The sequence below is a fragment of the Melospiza melodia genome, chromosome 8 (genome assembly GCF_035770615.1).
Source record: "Melospiza melodia melodia isolate bMelMel2 chromosome 8, bMelMel2.pri, whole genome shotgun sequence".
Taxonomy (NCBI): Eukaryota; Metazoa; Chordata; class Aves; order Passeriformes; family Passerellidae; genus Melospiza; species Melospiza melodia.
In genome coordinates this window covers 15,213,548-15,235,281 of record NC_086201.1, presented here as the reverse complement: position 1 = coordinate 15,235,281, position 21,734 = coordinate 15,213,548, and the positions used below count along the sequence as shown (strand labels likewise).

General features: G+C 53.7%; 1 protein-coding gene across 11 annotated transcripts in view; it reads left to right on the top strand.

The window, feature by feature from the left end:
- The window catches only part of TNS1 (tensin 1), a 62,269-nt gene extending 41,347 nt beyond the window's left edge, over positions 1-20,922 (top strand). For 6 of the 11 annotated variants that reach the window (XM_063161865.1, XM_063161873.1, XM_063161872.1 and 3 more), the window contains 15 exons: positions 1,677-1,855; positions 2,115-2,253; positions 4,575-4,667; positions 5,596-5,631; positions 9,023-9,221; positions 10,027-10,913; positions 12,228-12,314; positions 12,929-13,060; positions 13,474-13,566; positions 14,239-14,316; positions 14,405-14,476; positions 14,556-14,724; positions 14,993-15,061; positions 15,410-15,442; positions 16,473-20,922. In XM_063161865.1, the coding sequence (XP_063017935.1) occupies positions 1,677-1,855; positions 2,115-2,253; positions 4,575-4,667; positions 5,596-5,631; positions 9,023-9,221; positions 10,027-10,913; positions 12,228-12,314; positions 12,929-13,060; positions 13,474-13,566; positions 14,239-14,316; positions 14,405-14,476; positions 14,556-14,724; positions 14,993-15,061; positions 15,410-15,442; positions 16,473-16,617 (2,411 nt within the window). In that variant the 3' untranslated portion in view covers positions 16,618-20,922. The remainder of the gene's footprint in view (positions 1-1,676; positions 1,856-2,114; positions 2,254-4,574; positions 4,668-5,595; positions 5,632-9,022; positions 9,222-10,026; positions 10,914-12,227; positions 12,315-12,928; positions 13,061-13,473; positions 13,567-14,238; positions 14,317-14,404; positions 14,477-14,555; positions 14,725-14,992; positions 15,062-15,409; positions 15,443-16,472) is intronic. The other 5 variants (XM_063161867.1, XM_063161870.1, XM_063161871.1 and 2 more) reach the window with 3 other exon arrangements.
- The last annotated feature ends 812 nt before the right edge of the window (positions 20,923-21,734 follow it).

The window sequence follows — 21,734 nt, the reverse complement described above, 5'->3', positions numbered from 1 at the left end:
ACTGTCTTGTTTTTCCCTGTGCTCGCAACTGCGGGCTTCAGTTTCTTCTTTTTTTTCTTCCCTTTAAGTGAAGAGCAGGACAAAAGATATGGGGTGGCCCTGTGCAATGCTGCCCATACCTGCAAGACAGCTTCCCAGGGACCCTCCGGGTCCCCCTGTTCTCTCCACGGGTCCTTTTAATGGCCATCTCCCGTGCCGGTGAGCACCTGCAGAAAGGATCGGGAGTTGTGTTTCAAAGCTGCTCTTAGTGGAATTTTCCAGGCCGCCTCTGCGGCTGGAGCCAGCCCCGTTGGCTCGCGTCCCCCGCCTCGCAGCCTGGCCGCCTCTCCCCCCGAGCCGCGATTTTATTGTTGTTGCCATTCACTGGGCTGATTATTTAGAAATGCGCCCGGGCCACCTCCTTCCCTGCTGCCCTGGCAGCCCTTGCCCCGGGCCGGGAAGGCTCTGGTGTGTGTGCTGAGCAGCCAGGAGGGGAGGTCAGCGTGGGTCCCATGCGGAGCCCCCGGGAGTGAGGGGAAGCAGCTGATGGCTGGTTTTCCTCCGCCAGCCCGTGGGAAAGGAGTTGGTGTTTGAAAAGTGCATTTCCTGGAGCGTGATGCTGGCCTTTCTCCTGTTTTTTTTTTTTTCCTTTCTCTCCTTTTTCTCTTTTTTTCTTCCCGAATGAGCTGACCAAGGGGAGCACGAGTGCTTAGCGATTGTGGGAAAAGTAGAGAGGACAGTGTTGTCACCACTTCTAGTGGGTAGGAGTGTCTCTGAGCTGTGCCCATGGTACTCTGTGGGGTTGCTGTGCACTGAACTCAGCACCATCATCCATGAGCCCAGAGTAACCTCTTAACCAGGTGAGGTGGGATAGAAAGTGTGTTTGGGCACTGTCAGGTGCTGGGAGAGCTCCCCTGCCCTGTGCCAACTTTGTGTTCCTGGGCTTTATCCCAGCCAAGGAGATCTGCACAGCCCAAGAAACCCAATCTCCTGTGATGACTTGGTCGCTCCGTTCTTCCCCCAAGCCTGTGAACATTGGTGGCTCATAATGCTGGGATCTGGGGAAGATGTTTGGGGGGAGATGGAGGGGAGATGCTTGTCTCTCCTGTTAGAGAGGTTTTGCACTGGGGACAGAGCAGCACTGTTTTTTTTAGGGTTCCCTGCACCATTTCTCTGATGGGTTCTTTCTTCTTTATCCAGTGTTCCCTCTGCCTTGGGGATTCACAAAACCAGGCTTTTTCCACTGCTGTGGTTGAAGCCACATCTGGCTGTGGGTGCAGGGATGCAGGCTGAATACAGCTGTCCTTGTGCTGGCTGATTTGGTCATTTCCCACTATGATGCTGTCGGGAGGCCCTGTTGCTTCCCTGCTCTGCAGGGATGGGCTGTCTGGACTAATCTCAGGATGCTCTTGCCCCTTGCACCCACTGCTGGAGGTTGTCCCTGAAAATCTAATGGTGCTTGGGAGGGCTAGTGCAGCATTTCAGCCACTAGCCACAGCCCTGCCTTGCTCTGTCACCTGGTCTGGGGTCACTGTTATAGGGTATATGTGCTCCAGCTACCCATGCTGGTCTGGGGGTTTTTATGCAGGTGAGTGCTGCAGCTGAGACCTCTCAGGTCAGGCCTGAAGCATCTCCTGCTGGTCCCCATCTCGGCTGGCAGCTGCTCACCCCTGTGCCGCCCTGTGCTTGCCCTGCAGGGGCGCAGTCCCGGGAGAAGCCTCTGGAGGAGAGCGCTGTCCCTGCCCGCAAGCGGACTCCCAGCGACAGCCACTATGAGAAGAGCTCCCCGGAGCCGGGCTCGCCCCGCAGCCCCACCGTGCTCTCCCCTGAGGTGGTCAGCACCATCGCAGCCAACCCTGGAGGGAGGCCCAAAGAGGTGGGCTGGAGCAGAGGACTGCTGGGCTTGGGGGTGGCTGACTGGGGAGATGTGCCTCCAGGGAGGGGGATGCCTTGGTCAGCATTCACAGCAGCCACAGAGCTGGGCATCAGTGATGGTTTTTGTGGTGGTGAGGGTGGTGGTTAGCAGAGAGGAGATGAAACCCTTCCCTTTTCCTCCTCTGCCCTCTCCCTGGGGTGTCCTAGAGGTTTGTGCCCATCATGGGGATGGGACTGACTCTTTCTCCTGCTCTCCCCAGCCTCACCTCCACAGCTACAAGGAAGCCTTCGAGGAGATGGAGGGTGCCTCCCCCACCAGCCCACCCTCCAGCGGCGGTGAGATTTCTCCCCCCACCCCAGCCTTCCCTGTGTCACCACAAACCCCTTACTCCAACACCTGTAAGTGCCACGCCTCTGGGAGGCAGAGGGGCTCGGTGGGTGGCTCTGGGCAAGCCAGAAATTTGCCAAGGGTCAGGCAGCTCCAGGTTCCAGACACCCACCACCATGTTAACCACTCCTCCTCTCCATCCTCCTTTCTCCTCCCTATCCTGCCACTCCATGCTGCTGTCAGCATCCCATTTACTTCAGCATCACATATTTGGCACACTCTTCTTGGCTTTTCCCCACTCTCTGCTCACTGGGGTGTTACTTTGCTGGGATCCCCAGGTGGGATGGGGAGAGAGGCATGCTATGACCCCATCCCGTCCTGCATCTCCCCATTTTTCCTACTGGCATGGCATGAAGAGAAGCAAAACTGCAGCGGCAGGCGAGTGGGAGGGAGGGAGGAGGGACTGAAGATCGGGAGGGCAGACTCACACCACATCACTTCTTGCTCACAGTTTCAAAGGCAGGAGGGGCAGAAGGCTGGGATGCTCCTTGCATGCAGCTTGTCTCTGCTCCTCCAGCACAGTGTCTCTGTTCTGACCTACCCTCTCTCAGTCACGGTGGGTTTGTGTGGACTGGGTTTGTGTGACCAGCTTGAGCAACGAGCCCTGAGGAGCAGCCACATGTCCGCACAGCACGACTCGGGCCAGAGCAGTGCAATGGAGCAGCCAGTCAACTGGGAAACCCATTGAAAAGATGACAGCCCCCCATCCCCTCTAAAACACTTCTGTAGGCTGAAGGCTGAGGGGTGCTCTAGGTTGGGGATGCTTGGGCTGAGCACAGCCCCTTCTGATGCCATGATTGCAGTGAAGCCACCTGCCCCCACAGCTCAGCCTATGGGGCTTGGAAAAGTTAACAATTTTCTTGGGTACTGTTGCTCTTCCTTCCCTGCAATCCTCTGGTATTTGAGCCCTGTCTCTCGGGATGCGGAGATGAGTGTGGGAGCATTGCTGGGTGCTTGGCAGCTCGGAAATGGCCCTGTTGTTCCTGGGGACTGAGAGCTCGGCCGGGGGCAGTAGCAGCTCCTTTGGCAGTGGCTCAGTGGCTTTGGGAGATGAGTCACTTGCAGAGGTGACGGGAACAGCCTGGCTGGGGTCGTGGCCCTGAGACCGTGCTGCTTATCCAGCACCAGCCAGGGAAGCATGGGAAGCTTGAAGCTGCAGCTTTCAGGCTTTGCAAAGTGGCCCTGAGGGATACGGGAGCAATTCCCCTCTGTTGGAGATGGTGGTCCTGGGAGAATTCCTGGCCCTGTGAGGACCCTGCTGCTCATCAGCCAACTGAGGTGTGAGCTGACACTGTGCCTTGGGGTCAGATAGATCTGAGGGAATCAGATGCTCACTGGGGAAGGTGCTGCTGTCTTAGTTTCCCAGGAACTTGGCTGCTCAGCTGCTCCAGCCCCAGGCTGCTGGGTGGACCTGGCCTCGTGGCAAGGGTCTGGCTTTCCTCTGGACCTCCCACCACCCACTGCCTCCCTGCCTCGCCACAGGCCCTGTGCCTGTGCCACCAGTCAGAGACATTCAGACACTGCTGGAGGCTCGTGCCCTTTGGTCTCTCTTGCTGAACATGATGCCCTGAGGTTTCCCCTGATACAGGAAAATACAGCATCAGGGAGATGGGGCAAACCCAGTGGGTAGGAGGGGGAGGAGGTGCAATCTGCTTGGGGCGGTCTGCCCTGCCCTGTGAAACCCCATGCCATCCATACCATAGCCATACTCACATACACAGCTCCTCCTGGTGTGTATGTCTGGGCACAGGGGTGCAGAACTCACATGTGCATTGCCAGCCCTCTGTGTGAACATCCTCATCCACCCATTGAGTTGGTCTGGAGGGCAGGGGATTTTTGGCAGTCCTTCTGTCCCTTTTGTGAGGCTGATGAGCTGCTCTGGGTAGCTGGATTCCAGCTTGGCCAGATGTGAGGATTGGCAGAAAGGAGTTCAGGTGTGGGAGAGCTGGGTTGGGATGGCTGCTCACATAGGGGAAATGAAAGGGGCTTCATGTCTTTATGGTGGGACTTTATGGGGATGGTGCTGGGAGATGGGGTCTGGGCCTGTCCTGGTGGGAGTTGCCCCCTTTCTCCATCCTGCCAGCTTTGCAATGGGGCAGGGGGCTTGTTCCCAGTCACCTCCTGCCCTTTGTCCTCTCCCAAATGAAGAGGGGGATCAGCATCCTTCTGCAGGGTGTTGCTTCATACAAGGACATCTCGTGTTCTCAGCAGCCCTTCCTTGCAGCCATTGGGTGGGATGGGTTACAGGGTTCTGAACCCAAGGGCAGCTCCAGCCTTTCTGAGGCATCAGTCCCACCCTGCTCTAACATCCTTATGTCCACTGTGCCAACAGTGCGTTCTCCCCCTGGCCTGGCCAAGACCCCGCTCTCAGCACTGGGGCTGAAGCCCCACAACCCGGCTGAGATCCTGCTGCATCCAGTGGGAGGTGAGTGCGGATGTGAGTGGGGGCTGCAGGCAGATCTTAGTGTGGGGGCATCTGTGAGGATACCCTGGAAGGGTCCCTAGTTTGGAGAAGGCACTTCCACCTCCCTTTTGGGACCAGGAGGCTGTGGGGGTCCTTGTTGCCTTTTGTGGGGCCTCTGGGACTGTGTAAGTATGTGGGATGTTTGTCTGCTCTGGGGGGCTCCACACAGTAGGGTCTTCAGCAGTGAAGGCTAGCAGATAACCCTGTGGCCCTGTTTCCTGCTCAGCCCCATACTCTTCTCTCTCCCACCCCCTACATTCCTTCTTCTCCTCCCTAGGACAGCTGGAGACAGTTTGCTCTCTGGGAGTTGGGCCTGTCAGCCAGAACAATATCCAGAGCTCTTTGCATCCTGGACAGCAGTATTTTAAGTGCAAAGGCCCTGCTGTCCTGGGGACGTGTCCTGGAGTAGCCTGCCAAGCCAGACCTTACTGCTCCCCAGCACCCAGGGCCCCTTCCTGAGCCAGCTCAGGGCTGAGTGGGACCTCCTCAAACCCATCTAAGCTTTGGGGCCACAGGTTGATTAAACTCATACTGCAAGATCCTTATCCCTCTGCCCTCAAGGGTGAGCTGATGCTTTTTTGGTGTTTGCTGGGCTTTTTGGAGCAGCCCTTTGGTTACTCTCTTCTGCACTGTTCCCTCTTTCCCATCTGAAGCCAGCCTCCTGCGTTCTGGACATCATTTCTGGGATGTTGATGTGATGTGGGGGTGTCTGAGGCCGGGTGTCAGTTTGGAGCACTTCCAGTGTTGGGAGGTGTGGGGCTCTCCTTTGTGCTGTGTGTGCCCCTGCCTGAGCAAGGCAGAGCTGCTTAACTCTGATTTCTCTTTCTGTCTCACACCTCCCTTCCTCCTCTCCCCACTGCCATCACTCCCCTGCCCCTCCGTCTCTCAGAGCTAGAAGGGGAAGCGGGCGGTGACTCTGAAGAAGGTAAGAAAGGCTTTTCTTTCTCTCTATCTCTCTTCCTCATGCAGCCTCACTGTTGGACTGTCCCTCAGAGCAGGCCCAGGTGTCTGTTCCAGCAGCCTTCCCTTGCACTGTCCCTCTGGGATGTAGGAGCCTGAGTCTTGCCTGTGCTGCTCCCTTCAGAGGAGGGGCACAGCATGCCTTGTGTCGTGGTAGGATTTCTCAGTGTCCAAGTGGTAGCTCCTGAAGGTCTGTCACACTGTGTGGCAGTCATCCCTGGGGACTGAGAGCTGCTGAAGGTCTGTCACACTGTGTGGCAGTCATCCCTGGGGACTGAGAGCTGCTGAAGGTCTGTCACACTGTGTGGCTGTCATCCCTGGGGACTGAGAGCTCTTTGTCAGTGAGTCGCATCCTTACTGGTGGCATGCTGGGGATGCTGGCACGCTACAGCCAGCTTTGGATGAGCCTGGCGGGGATCTGGGAGCAACAGCCCCTGTTTTAGTCTCCTTCCCTCCCCTTTTGGCTTTGCTGTTGCCATTCAGAGTGAAAATAAACCAAAGTGCAGCACAAAAGGTCAGCAGGCGCAGAGGCCACCAGTGTGTTGCCAGCACGGCCGGCTGGGCAGTGGTGCAGCACCAGCAGCTGGTGCACATCTCCTGCCCCTCAGGCAGCTGCCCAAATTCCCCCCAGCTCTCCTGTCTCTGGGTTGTGCCACTTTGGGGATGCCAAGGGTGGGGCTGAGCTGGGACATCAGTTCAAGTGTGGCTGTGCTGACGGTGCAGGCACTGTGGGCTCTGGCATGGCACATCTTGTGTGGGGACAGAGGCTTTGGGAGTGGCTGTGATTCCTTGGAGTGCTGCCTGCTAGGTAACGGTTGTTGGGTGGTTTTGCTTCCTCCTTTATTGCATTTTTGTGCTCTCAGAGCTGGGATGAGGAACTGTATGTTCAGGATGGGTTTTGGGGAAAGAGTGTCTCTTCTTGGTGGGTGTGGTGCTTCCTCTAGCCCTAGCAGCCATCAGCATTTCTCCTTGGAAGTTTCTCAAAATGCACACAACCAAAATCTGAACACTGTGTCATAGTGGAGAAAGTGTTTGCTTGAAAAAAATGTTCTACTTTCAGAACTGATTTTTCAATTATGGCTTTTTGAATACATTAAAGGAAGCAAAGCTGGGATAAAACCAGGCTTTTATCCCATAAGTTCCCCTAATCTTTACTATTTCTGTGCAGCTTCAAGCTTCCAAAAACTCAAACATTGCCTCTCCTTCCCACTAAACCCCCAGGAGCTCAAGCTGTCCTGCATCTCTGTCCCCTTGCATGATGGTTGTCCCCCAAGCAAGGATGTCCAGTGACTCCGCACTGCCCGGGCTGAGTGGCCACCATGGGCCTTTAGCCCTGCTTCATCCTCTGTGAAATGATATTTTTGGGCATTGAATTTATAGTTCTGAGAAGGGACTGGTGTTTTGGCTTACTGCTGGCTCAGGGCCCTCTGCACTGAGCCACACTCCAGGGGGACAGTGCCTGCCCCTCCGTGCTCTGCCTAGCACATCCCAGCTGGAATGGCTGCTCTCTGTATGGGCTTCGAAGATGCTTTGGCAGTGTGGGAGCTCAGGATGTGGCTGTCAGCTCTGAGGAGGCTTTAAAACAGCCTGACACAGATGCAGCACTGGGGATTTCTGGCCAGTGTGCAGCTCTGCTTGGATTTGGGATTCCCAAACAAATGCCCATCTCCTTGGTGACTCAGAGTTTCTCTATTTTCCCACCCATTTTCCCATCTCCAGAGTCCCTTCCAAGAAAATACAAAGAGGCAAGATCAGATTTTTCAGACTAAAAAAATCCTGCCTGAAACTTCCTAACTTTTCTTTTCTCCTGTCCTGCATTGAATCCATGTACTGGAACCTGTGCCCATGGCCACACACCTCACTGTGGCACAGCCCCCAAGCCCCCTGCTCCTGCCTTTTTGGGAGGGGCTGGCATTTTCACAGCCCTGTGGTCCTAACCTCTTGCAGGCTGACTCATATGTACTGTCTGGCTAATTTTAGTCTGGGCTGGGGAGCTGGGAAGGGGAAAAGTGAGTAGCTGTGAAATTAATTTAATTACCTAAGCTGCAATGGATTTCTTGCAGCTGCCCTGGGTAGTGCCTCATCCCTGTCACTCAGGATGTCCTGCCTTAGATGCTGGTACCCAGCCTGTGCAGAGGTCCATGGTCTGGATTTGGCTCAGATCTTTCCTAGGGTTGTTGGCCAGGGACATCAGCCCAAGGGAGGGACTCCTTCCCTCTCCATAGGCAAATGGAGCATAGAGATGCTGTGGGGGAAGGAGTGGGACCTATGACAGTCTTTTTCCTTGCATGTCTCTGTTCCAGCTCGGAACGTGGAGCCGTGCATTGGCGTTGCTGATGGTGAGCAGGCCAGCTTGCCAGCAGGCTGAGCCAGAGCCCAGCTGTTATGACTAATAATAACAATAATAATGTTTGTAATGCTAATTACTACTGCAGAGCTGCTTTGGGCATGGCCAGCCTGGAGGCAGGGACCAGCAAGGCTGCCTGGCCCATAGGATTTGATGCCAGTGGATCTTGTGTAGGGCAGGCTGAGGTGTGACATGGCTGCGGGGCTTGGGGGAATGGGACTGAAGCTGCAGCCCCTTGCTCTGGGGCAGCTTTTGGTGGGGCCTATGGGGGCTGTCACAGGGATGGGTGGAACAGCCTGGGTGGAACAGGAGGTAGGGGACAATGTATGAGAGAGGACTGGCTCTGGTGTCTGCCATGGCTGGTAGTGGCCAGCCCAGCACGCTGCTCCTGGCACGGGACAGCTTGGCGGCTCTAAAGGAAAATTGCTTTTCTTGCTTGTGGGCTCTGGTTTCAAGCTGGGCTGGGAGTGAAGTGTTGGATGCTGCAGTGGAAATAGCTGGAGTTGCCCTCTGGTCTGCTGCTGGAGATGGCTGGCAGAGGTGGGCTGCAGAGGGCAGGGAGCACAGGGCACTGTCATCAGTGCTGTGTGAGTCAGCGCAGGCTGGGCAGTGTCACTGGCTCTATTTTTAGGGGCTGTGGATGAACAGGGAGCAGGACGTGTTCTCTGTGGCATCCTGGGTGGGAGGGATCCTGACTCAGAGCAGGGTGAAGGGGCTGTGGCAGGCAAAGGGATCGTGGTCCCATGTTCCAGTCCCCCCAGGGAAAGAGATGACTCCTCTCCCTGTGTCCTGGCTGGGGTCTTCAGCATTCTTGAAGCAACTTCAAGGTCTTGAGTGAGCCAGATGTGTTTTTGTACAACCCCTGGTGGAAGAGGTGGGGAGAAATGTTCAGCTGGAGGAGGTCAGCTCAGGCACCTTCACTGGTGTGAAATGTGGGTCCTGGGAAGGGTGTGGCCCCTTTTCCATGCAAGCTGTAGGCTCATCTGTTTTCACCTCTCTCTTGCTGCAGAGCCCAGGAGCTATGTGGAGTCAGTGGCGCGCACGGCCACCACGGGCAGGGGAGGGACACTGCCCGCTGCCCAGCCCGCTGCCCAGCCTGCTGCCCAGCCCGCAGGTCCAGAGGTGCCCACCAGGAATGGCACTTTCTCCAACTCCTTCATCGCCCCCAGCCCTGTCTCCACCAGCAGCCCTATTCACAGCATGGATGGGTAAGGCAGTGGGAGCACGTCCCAGGGGCTGGTGGGGCTGGGGCTGAGCCCTGCCTGGTGCACAGGCTTAGAATCACAGAGTCACAGAATCATTAGGGTTGGAAAAGACATCCAAGATCCTCACTGAGTCCAGCCTTTGACTGAACACCACCAAGCCAACTAAATCTGAGCACTAAGTGCCATGTTCAGTTGTTTCTTGAACATCTCCAGAGATGGTGCTTGTTCCCACATGGAAACTGCCTTTGCAAAGACTTGCATCTCTCCATGCAGGGTTTGGGTATCCCAGCCAGCTGTACATTTTGGTGTCCTGAGAACACAAATCTGGGTTACTGCTGGTTATTTGGTGGTTACTGGACCTCAGAAAACTCTCACCTGGCCCCTGGGAAGAGGGATGGGTTGTGCTAACCCCTAGCCCTGCGTTAGGTTGAGCTTAAGTCCTCTGGGGTGAGATGGAGCTATTGTCCCTGTCCCCCATCTACCCTGCCCACAAGCTGTTCTGCAACCACACAGGCTGGCAGGGCAGAATAAATCAGGTGTTTGCTGGGAGCAGAGCTGGAAAAAGGCTCTGTTCCCCAGAGAATCATATTTTGAGATGGAACTGGGATTCATGGTGGAGCTAAAGCTGCCTCTAGTTGCTTCCATGAAGCTGGCTGGACACATCCCACAGTTGCCTCTGAACAACCAAGTAGCTGACTGGCTCCGTGCCTCAGTTTCCCTGTGTGCCACATGCAGGAAGGTGCCAGTTCCAGTCAGCAGCAGGAATGAGCGATGGAGCTGAATTCTGGCTTTCTTTGTCTCTCCCTAGGGCCTCCCTCCGCAGCTACCCGTCGGAAGGCAGCCCCCATGGCACGGTTACACCTCCCCATGCCTCAGCTGAGCCCTTGTACCGCTCGCCTGTTGGCTCACAGATTCCCTCTGCTCACAGCAGCTACCAAAACTCGTCTCCATCTTCATTTGCAATGGTCCAAGGAGGGGTCCCGGGCTCAGCATACAGCAGCCCTGATTACCCTGATGGCCGAGCTGCTGGGCCAGAACCTAGAATCCTTCAGCCAGAACCCCAGGCTCGGCCACAGCCACAGGTCAATGTGGTGGGGGTCCACACCCTGCCAGGGAGCCCCCGCAGCCTGCACCGGACAGTGGCTACCAATACCCCGCCCAGCCCTGGCTTTGGGCGAAGAGCCATCAACCCCAGCATGAGCGCTGCTCCCGGCAGCCCCGGGCTGGGCAGGCATGCTGTGATGGCCCATGGCAACCTGGTGGCCCCACCAGGCAGCCCCAGCCTGTCCAGGCACCAAGCAGCGGCAGCCACATCCCCTGGCAGCCCCCTGTATGGCTACTCCAGCCCAGAGGAAAGGCACCTGACCCTGTCTCGGCAGAGCAGCTCCTCTGGCTACCAGCCTCCCTCCACGCCGTCCTTCCCCGTGTCCCCGGCGTACTACCCCGGCACGAGCACGCCGCACTCCTCCTCCCCGGACTCAGCTGCCTACCGCCAGGGCAGCCCCACCTCGCAGCCTGCTCTGCCCGAGAAGCGGCGCATGTCGGCCGGGGACCGCTCCAACAGCCTCCCCAACTATGCCACTGTCAACGGCAAGGTGTCCTCTCCCCTCTCCAGCGGCATGTCCAGCCCCAGCGGCGGGAGCGCCGTCGCCTTCTCCCACACTCTGCCGGACTTCTCCAAGTTCTCCATGCCAGGTAAGGGATGCTCTTGGAGGTTCCCACGTCCCCCTGCCCTACTCAGGGCTCTCCCCTCCTCCTCCTTGCTGGCTGTCAGGAAAGGGATTGCAGCCGTGTCCTGATTTATCCCTCCTGTCCATCCGCAAACCAAAGGCACCGCTGGGGCTGGGGCCATTTCCTGCGCTTTCTGACAAATCCAAACAGGAAAAACACCGACTAGCATCTCTGGCATAAACAGCTTCCAGAGATGTGTGTGAGGAGATGAAAGCTCCTGGAGGCGATTTTTCTCTGCCGTGGGGATGCACTGACCTCTTGACCTCATTCCCAGAGGGCTTTACCCCACTGGGACCCCGCTGCCTCCTCATTTCCAATGGTGCCGTGCCCCAGGTGCCATCCTGCCTGGTACGCTTTTGCCAGCTCTGGTTACAGACACCTTGGTGACGTCAAGATTGGGCTGATAGGAGCAGGGGAATAAAGCTGTGGGGCAGCAGTGGCTCCGACTGCTGCGCCAGTTTCCCTGCTGAGCAGGCAGCCCTTTGTGGGCACTCTGGCACTCGTCCTGGCCCTGTGACTCCCGTGGCCAAGGACCTTTCCCAGGGGGGAAGCATGAGAAATTAAAACCCGTAACAATTAACAAGCAGCTTGGAGAGGGGAGTGAGCCCCCTGCCTCTCCGAAGGTGACCAGATTGCTGAGGGCTGATAACATGTCTCCAGCAGAGATGCTATCCAATCCTCTTGGTTGTTTGCCTGGTTGTTTTTGGAAAGCAGGTGATTGTAAATGTTGCCTGAGTAAATGACAGCTTCACAGCCAGAGGACCAGCTCCCCTTGGGGCTGTGCCTCTGGTGGGCACTGAACAAGGCACAGTCAGGCTGGGGCTGCTTTGCCTAGGGTAGATTGACCTGTCCAGTTACTCTTCACAGAGCAAAGATAAGGGAAGAAATTTACTTTTATGAAGTGTGATCCAAATCTTGAACATTAGAGAGCAGTGAAGGTCCTCTGAAGTCAGGGTTTCTCCGGCACCTCCGGACATACTTCTTTCCTCCAACAGTTTTTATTTCACCTGGCCAGCTTCTTTTAAATAAAGAATTCCCATTTCATCTCTGGCTGTGTGCCATAGGGGCTCATCTGACACACAGCCCTTTGAGGCCCCTTGAATTTGGATTTAGCTTTAGATGCCCACCAGCCCCATAAGCTCCAGGTAGTGATCAGCCTGTCTGGGTATGGTGTAAGGATCTGAAAGGAGGTGGACGTATTAATGCTTTGGCTGGATGTAGAGTTTCAGATACAGCATCTTTTAACTTTTTTCTTGTCTTTTCTTCCCTTTTCTGCAGACATCAGTCCCGAGACTCGTGCCAATGTCAAGTTTGTGCAGGATACTTCCAAGTACTGGTACAAACCAGACATTTCCAGGGAGCAGGGTAAGTAGATGACACAGGGTATGTCTGGGATCACAGGGATTACCAAGGATTTCCTTTATGGATTGGGTTGAGAGTGAAGGTGAATAATGACTGCTCAGGCTGCTGCAGATGTGGGATTGAAGCCCCATTCAGCTGCAGGTTTGTGTGATGTGGGCTCTTCAAACCTTCCTCTTGGTAGAAGAGCTCCAGTCCCTGCAGTGTGCAGTGGATCTATGTTTGCAGTTCAGGGTGCAAAACATCTGGATGTTGAGCTAATAATGCTCAGAGGTATCTTGGAAACATGGCTAAAAAGAGTGGGGAGAACAAGGAGGCGGCAGGATACCTTCAGGAGCATGGTCCCAGCATTTGGGCCTTGGCTCCTGCTTGCTCTCCAGGCTGGTTCTCAGACCAAGGCAGAGTGGGAACTGGAGATGCCCACACAAGGGCAGGGGAGGTGGGGGGAGATGAGCCTGAGCCTGGCAACCCACTCAGCCATGCAGGAGGCACAGTAACATTGTGGTGCCTGGCTATGAGATATGGAGATGGGGCACCCTGTCCAACCCACACCTGCTGATGTCTCGAGGGTGTGTTGGTTCTCACTGTGCCTCTCTGAGCTCTGCCGTTCTCTCCTGCAGCCATTGCCCTGCTGAAGGACAGGGAGCCGGGGGCTTTCATCATCCGGGACAGCCACTCCTTCCGGGGAGCCTATGGCCTCGCCATGAAAGTTGCTTCTCCACCTCCCACGGTCATGCAGCAGAACAAGAAAGGTATTGTGTGCCCTTCTCCTTCCCACGCCCAGATGCCTTCCATTGTTCAGCCAGGGCGAGCGGGCAGCTGGGGCTGCTGAGCCAGTCGTGCCCTTGGGTATGTGCTGATGTGGCAGGATCCCTGCCTCCCAGGGCACAGGGAAGCACCAGGCATCCTCTGCCCTGAGCTGTGGAGGGCTCAGGAGCACCTACGTCTTGGACTTCAGTATAATGAAATGGGTACAGCCTCTCTAGCCCACCAGCACATGGGGATGCTTGGCTTGGGGTTGACCATGTGCAAAGGGACAGATTTGAGGAGGGTGTGTGTAGTGTTAGGGACCCATCTCTTGAGCTGGAGCACTGGTTCCTTAATGGTACTGCATAGTAATAGGAGGAGGGTGGCTGTGGTGTGAGAACCTCTCCTCTCTTCCCAGGAGACTTGGCCAATGAGCTGGTGAGGCACTTCCTCATCGAGACAAGCTCACGAGGTGTGAAACTAAAAGGATGTCCCAACGAGCCTAATTTTGGTAAGTGCCCCCAGCATGCTTTCCACATGAGGGGTTGGGTTGGGAGAGCCTTGCCTTCCCCATACTGTCAAAGCAGAACTGTCTGGGAGAGCCTGTTACTGCCTCTTGTCCCTGTGTAACTGAATGCTGTGGGCTTTTGGAGCCTCTGTGTACACGCACACTCATGAGAGCACACAAACATGCCAGTATGCATAGGGACATACCTTTCTACACACACATGTAGGACAGCTGATGCTGCTGGGAGGGTGGAGGGCAGGGGCTGCCCTTGTTCCATTTATTCCATGACTAATGTTGTCTGAGGAGCTGCATGAAGACCTCTGCTGCACTTTTTGCTCCTAAAGTGGCCCTGGCACCTCTGTCCCCTCCCTCAGCTGTCTGTGGAGGGCTTCCCAGTGGTTTCAGTGAGAGGAACTGCTACATGTGGCATTAGGACCATTAGTGAAGAAACTCACCTAAAAGCCTGTTTCCATCCCCCCAGAGCAATGGTGACCTAATCAGGGAAAGCTGGAGTTTCTTGTTCCTTTTCTTGGTTAATGGTTATCATGCTTTGGATTGTGCGGTTCCATAGCCCAATGATTTTGCAAAAGGATCATTGTATTAACCCAGCAGGTGCAAACAATTCTTCATCTGGTAACACTGGCCCTGTGCTGACCATCTTCCCTCTCTCCCCAGGCTGTCTCTCAGCGCTGGTGTACCAGCACTCCATCACGCCCTTGGCGCTGCCCTGCAAGCTGGTCATTCCTGACCGAGGTAAGAGCATTGCATCTGTCCTCACAGCCTGCAGGGAGGGGGTAGGTTTCCAAGCAGGGAGCACCAGTAACCATCCCATGTCTCCTAGATCCCATGGAGGAAAAGAAAGACTCTGCGTCAGCCACCAACTCAGCCACGGACCTCCTCAAACAGGGTGCAGGTGAGTTGAGAGGGGTTGTCATGGGGTAAATTTGGCTTGGAGTACTGCTTGACTCCATGTCTGCTGTCTCCCTTTGCAGCCTGCAACGTCCTCTTCATCAACTCGGTGGAGATGGAGTCTCTGACGGGCCCCCAGGCCATCTCGAAGGCTGTTGCTGAGACGCTGGTGGCTGACCCCACGCCCACAGCTACCATTGTTCACTTCAAAGTCTCCGCACAAGGCATCACCTTAACAGACAACCAGAGGAAGTAAGAGCCTCCACGGCCACATCTCTGGCCAAAAGCCGGTGTTGGCTCATTCCCAGAGCCTACAGGGATGTGATTCAGAAAGTGTGTTGGTGAAGGTTGTCCCTGGGATGGCATCAGCCTGGTCATGGACATGGCTGGGCTTTGTCCTTGACTCTTGGAACATCCTATGGGAGACCTATGGCAGCGTCCCCATGGCTGGTGGAGCTGGGTTGTGGTGAGACAGTGGTGAAGCTTCCCTGGCCCTGATATTCCCCATTTTGTGTTTCAGATTGTTCTTCCGAAGACACTACCCCCTCAATACTGTCACCTTCTGTGACTTGGACCCCCAGGAACGAAAGTGAGTGTCCCAGCCTGGGGGGAATGCATGACCCCCAGCCCTTTCACTCCTCTAGCCTCCTGGGTTGCTTGGAGCAGGGTCTTTGCTTGCTCTCTCCTCTGCTCTTGCAGAGAGCAGGAATGCAAGGTCCCCTTGGATACTGTGGTGCAGTGCCAGCTTCTTCTGGTGACTTTTTGGTGTCTCCAAGCACCTTCATGCTGAGGGAGATGTGCATCGTTTTTCCATATAGCCAAGCCTGTGCAGAGCCAGGCTGGTCTTCCAGCATTGATGTGGTGGCCCCCGTCATTGCCCTGTTTCTCTCTGGGGTGCAGGAGGGACCATCTCTCACACATTCTCTTGTCCTTGCAGGTGGACTAAAACTGATGGCAGTGGCCCAGCCAAGTAAGTACTTTCTGTGCTTCCCAGCGGATTCCTCCCAGCTGCTGTGGAGGTGGCTTCTGCCTGTGTTTGGGCATTGGCTGGGAGATGCCCTGTGCAGGGCATCCTGGCCGTGTTTGAGGTGGACTCAGTTCCTCACTGCAGGAGTGTTTCACCCAAGCATGAGATCATAGTCTTGGGAACTCTGGATGCATCTTTTAGTCCCAGATTCCTAGTCAAAGCAGGTATGGCTCTTGCTGAACTGACCAAACTGGAAACTCTCCCAACATTGGGAGAGCTGGGGAGTCATTGGGAACCAGGTTATGGAGCAGAGCTGGGGTTATACTGATGGCATGTGAGCTACTGGTCATCTCTTCCCTTTCTTCCTGTCCTGACCCATGGGAGAACAGAGCTGTTGGCTGAGCCCATTTGCAGGGGCCAGCTCCCACTAATTTTAGCCATTGTGTGAGCAAAGGGGTTTTTATTAGGATGTCCAGCTGCTGGGATATTTCCCCTCCCCAATTAGAAATGCCATAGCCTGGGCCTGTCTCACATTCTGTTCCCCCTGTATTTATAACTTGAGTTTGCACATTCTAATTAAAAAAAAAATAAGGGACATTTTATTCATCAGGGGAGAGACAGACAGAAATAACCAGATGGTCTCATTCAGCTTCCTGTGTCCTTGCATGGCCTTCATCTCTTGGAGGGTCTGCCCCAATGGCCAGCGCATCTCACCTCTGGTTTCAAGAGGCCAAACCAAGGCAATGCTATGACCATCTGGAAGGTTCCTTCTTTGGGATGGACTTGGGAAGGGTGGCAGAGATGTTCAGAGCAAGGGCGGTTGGGTCAAGAAATTATTGAAACTTGGCCTTCAAAGAAACTTAGCAAAGGGAAGAGGAGATGGGCCTTCATGCAGGCTGGTTTGGGATGTATCCCTCTGTGTTATGAGATGTGGATGTTAAAGAGGGGAAGTGGAACAAAACCATGTTGGAAAAGAGGGTGGTGGTAATCTGTGCAGGAGTAATATTGAGGCTCTTGCCTTCTCCCCACACAGGCTCTTCGGATTTGTGGCCAGGAAGCAAGGGAGCACCACAGACAACATCTGCCACCTCTTTGCTGAGCTGGACCCAGACCAGCCAGCTGCAGCCATCGTCAACTTTGTCTCCAGGGTCATGCTTGGCTCCGGCCAGAAGAGATGAGCTGGCACTTGCGGGTGATTCTTGAATTTTGGAGAAGGACTTGGAGCTGATCCGAGATGGAGTGTGAGGAAGTGCATTGTGGGAGAGGGAAGTGAATTGGGGGGGGGGGGAAGGGTTGGAATTTTGGAGGAAAACAGCAAACAACAAAAAAACACCAACAAAACCCCTAAAAACTCAACACAAGCCAAACACACACGTAGAGGAACCAAAGCCACGCACCTATGAAGGAGAGCCACAAAGTCACGCCAGAGGGGATGCATGTCCCATTGCAGGGAAGGTGACCAAAGCAAAGGCGGCAGTGAGGGGTGTGTTTCCAGCTTTCAGCATCATGGCCTCAAGTGGTGACATCCATTTGGGACTGAATGTGGGACCATGACTGGTGTTTTCCATCTGGAAAAAAAAGAGGCAACTGGCAAAACCCATGGAAGAAGCTTCATCCCAGCAGCTCCATCTGCTGTGTGTTTGAACTGACCTGTAGGAGATAATGGCATGCACTGGGTCTATGAGACACCAGAGGAGATGCTCTCAGAAACCTTCCCTTGTCCAGCTGCAGAGGAGGGTCCTCACTGGTCCCTGTGCATCCCCCAAAACCTGCTCACGACCTGGTAACTTGCTGGGGACATGGGGAAATTGGTCCTGAACCTTCCAATCCCTGGGGAGCTTGGTCATGGGCTGACTGTTGCTGACCCAGAGGCCAGCACCAGTCACAGGTGAGATGCTGTGAGTCCACCCGGAGAGGGGGGTCACGCTGTTTCTCCACTTCTCCAGGGGTTCTTGTGCCCCCCAGCCTGTGAGGAGGTGTGGAGGTTCCTGCCACCCAGCACTTGGGAAAGGTGGATACTCCCCAGGAACCTGGAGGATGCAGAAAGTCGCCTCCTCTCCGGTCTTTCTCTTTTCCCTCCCGTCACTAGTCCTCTTTGACAGTTTTCTCCTGCGGCCTGTCACATTCTCCTAACACAAAAAAAAAAGCAAAACAGAAAGGAAAGGAATAGTTGTAATAATAATAATGATTATAATAATAGCAGATGCTGCCACAGGTGGGTTCCCTGTGCAAAGCAGCAGACCCGTGGCTACCCCTATCTAGCTCTTCGGAGACACGCAAGCGGTTTTTAAATTGCATGGACATTCAAGTTGCACGAAAGGCAAACGACTACAAGTAACTCAGGCGCTTTTTTTCTCCTTTTGTTTTGGAGGCCACGTTAAAAAAAAACAACAAAGAAGGAAGAAAATTAAAAAAAACAAGAAAAAAAAGAAAGGGGCCTGCAGTGGCTGGGCAGCTTTGGCTCAGTGGGGAGGTCACAGGTCCTCTGAGAGCCACCCTGGTTGATGCATGTGTACCCCCTAAACCCTCTGGTTCGAGGTTATGCCCCTGAAATGCACCATAGTTTTGCAATGATTTCAGTGCTGTTGGCTTTTCCCTTAGCTTTGGTAGGTGAGGAGGGCAAGTTGGGTGGAGAGAGGGGCAGAGGGCCTCTGTGCCACTGCAGGGGGAGAGATCATGGTGGGGGTGCAGCAGGTGGAGGTCCCAGCCTTAGGGTGCTGGGGAGGGGGCAGAGGATGTTTCAGTCACATATGCAGGTTTAGGGCAGGGGGAATGGTCCAGCTGGAGCTGCAGGGTCATTGCTGAGCCCTCTGCTGCAGGTATTCCCCCTGAGAGCTTTTTTAGACAAAGTTTTCAGTTCAAAGTGGCCCAGATAGTCTTTTGGGGACAAAAATTAGACACATAGCACTGCAGTCCCCTGGCGAGCTTGTCTCCCATGGACCACCCTTGCCTTGATAGCTATAATATATATACAAGCTATACTGACAAAATACTGTAAGCTAATGAAATTTTAAGGAGGAAAAAAAAGGTTAAATTTACGCTCCAAAAATATTTATTTTCGCCATATCGCTTTCTGCGCATCGTATCTCCCCCACTATATCCCCCCCTTCCCCTGCCCTGGGGAAACACCTGCATGTTAAAAGAAAATCCAGAGCAAGGCAAAATACAGATGGGGGAAGAGGCGGGGGCCCCAGAGCGGGGTGGCTGCGTGTGAGCAGTGCGTGTGTGCGGGGTGTGTGTGTGTGTGTGGGGGAGTGAGCGGCGTGCCAGGGCCACGGGCTCTGCTGATGGACTGAGGTGTGAAAGGAGGGGTAGCGAGGAGCTGGTTGTGAGATGGTGGTGGGACAGGAGGTCCTGGGAGGGCTTTCCCCCTCCCCGGCTCCCTGGCTGCACGGATGCAGAGATCTTTTAATTTTTGACATTTCCAAAAAGTGATTCCCTCCTTCTGCGAAATTCAAGCGAGACAAGAGATGATCTCACCCGTAATCTCCTCACCCTGCCATTCACCCATCAGAGAAAACACTGTGTTTATAGATATATAAAGATATATTTTTGAAAGCCTCTATTTTTCAGACTTGGTTTTCTCACTGCTAAGAAAAGAGATTATAATAATGTAATTTTATTTTAATCTGCTGCCTTGGAAACTGGTGCTTGGAACTCCTATTTCTCTTTATCTCCCCATACAAATGAAGCAGATCTAAGCACCCCAGAGATGTTGCATAGAAGCCAACCCCAGCAGATACCTGCCAATAGCATCACACTTGCTTCGGGCCCTGAGCCTCTCCCGGCTTCCCCACTAATCCACAAGCTGAAAATTTAGACTGTATCCAAATCTCAAACACTAACAAAATCATCTGATGATTGTATTATTTTTTAACACACAGCTAATCACCTTCCAATGATGTAGCCGGGTGTTTATCAGCTCCCTTTAAAGGCACTTTTTTCCCCTTTAACTCCTTTTTAAAAGAAGGTTTTAAGGTGTAACAACCCTTTCTGTCCCCGGGAGAGACCATCAGCAGCATTTAGGATTGCCCAGGTCCTGGAGCTGGCGGAGACCTAGTGTTGATATTTTTTCCTTATGAAAGGGACAGAAAATACTCTTTGGGGTTTTTTTTTCCTTTATTTTTTTTTTAAGTGCAGTCATGCTATTTGAGATTCGAGCTTGCACGAGTTAAGCCCAGCATATGTTTCATTGTAATCACACTGCCGTTGTCAGCAGCCGGATGGTATCTCTCTCTCGCACACACACACACACAAACACACACATCCCTCCTTCCTACACAAAGAACTGCATATATTCTTGCCAAAGATATCCTTAAAAACGCACTTTTCCCCACATATATATAGATAGATATATATTATTTTTTTTTTGTGTGTGTGTAAATTTATTGTACGTGCCTTTTTTGTGTCAGTTTGTTCTTTGGAGAAGCCCGTCCTGCCTTTGCTGTCGATATTGCTGTCTATTGGGAAATGCTCCCTGGGGAGGTAATTTGCTGTCTGTCCTGCTCAGTGGCACCTGCAATGCACAAAATGTGGGGTTCCCATTCAATGGGGCTGCCTCTGGCTCTGCCCCTGGGAGCTCTTTTGGGAGATGATCCATGTCATCAGCTGGTGATGGGATGTACCTTTGCGTGGTCTTCACCAGCCCCTCATCACCGGTGGAGACAGCAGGGCTCATGGTTTTGAGCAGAGTTTGGGGTTGCTCTGAATGCAACATTTGCTGGCTGCCTCCTGGTCAAATTACACATGGAAAACAAACCAGGTAGGGAGAAAAACCCAACCCAGCCTCTGGGCATTGATTTTTTCAGTGAATTCAACCGCCTGAACCAAAGTGCAAAGTAAATCCCCACCCAGCAGGTCGGGCAGGTAAAGAAACCAGTTGCCCCAAAAACCCCAGACAACAGCATCAACAAAAGGCAACCCTTCCCATTGGAGCAGGCAGGATGATCAGACAGCAAAGGAGCCCGCAGGGGCTTGTTTCATTTTGTTCGTTTGTTTTGCAAATTGCGAGGTTGGTTTGGGGTTACTATTTTTTTTTTTCTTTTCCTTAAAAAGGAAAAAAAAAAGAAAGAAAAAAGGAAGCAATATGACGTTTCTGTTGGCGGATCTTGTGCCGCCGTGTTATGCGTGGTTTTTTTTTTTTTGTTGTTGTTGTTGTCTTTGTTACTTTGGGAATGTTACAGATTTATTTGCTAATCAGTGTTAACAAACAGTTTCAAACTTTTAGACTCGCCCATTTCTGTGTATTTATATAGATGGAAAAAAAAATACATTATATTTTGTATCTTTATGCCCATAATGTTGTCGTGCGTGTAAGGATGGCTTCGGTCGCACCATGTCCGTGTGTGAATGTCACTCCGCTGTTGTCTTCCCATTGTACAGATGTCGGATTCTTTGCAGTTCATTGTATTGCTTTATAAAGTGGTAAAAACAACAAAAAAAAAGAACCAGTTATATAAAATATACTGTTGCTTGGAATGCCAGCTTGGTGTTTGGATTGCTGGAAATGCATCTCAAAAGTTAAGGGAGCATAGGAATAAATGCTCTGGTGTTTTTGCACAGGGGAAAAACAACCCAAACCCATGTGAAAGCTGGTGGGTGCTGTTTTCTCCGGGCTGTCGTTGCCCCTGTTCCTCGATGGCAGACTGGGGCCCCCGGACAGACGCCGGGCGGTGGGTGTGGGAAGAAGGAGGGGCTGTGCTGCTGCTTGTCAGCCTCCAGCCGCAGCTTGTGTTCACCAGATGCTGGCTAACCAGACAGCCCCCAAACTTCCGACATGGCTCCAGCTCCAGCCTGGGCTTTTGTTTACCACCAGGGATCTCTCCAGCTTGCCCTGCAGGCACTGGGTGCTCTTCAAGTCCTGTTGCTTTTTTCCAGGTTGCCTTTAGGTGCTGTCTGTCCAGCCTTGGGCAACCCTTTTGGGTCCATCTCCCACAACAAGGTAGGATGATGCTTGTGTGGGGTCTTTGCCTTTGCTGAGGTGGCAGTTTGGGCTCTGCTTCCATTAAATCCCACTCCCCTATGCCTTTCAGAGCCATCCTGCTCCCTTGTGCCTGGCAAAACTTCCCTCAAAGTCTCAGGCCAGGCTTTTCCAGCATTTGCGTAGCATTTCCCAGCATCTGTCAGAGCACTCAGCCCCTGGCTCTCTGGCTCCTCTCCTTCCTCTCCTCGCTGAGTTGGTGGCCAAGACCCAGCCCCCTGGATGGATTGAGTTTAATTATACAAGAAATGTCAGCCAGAGCAGCGGCAGTTTCTCTGGCGCCAGCACTGCTGTGGCTCAGAGGCTGAGTTTCTC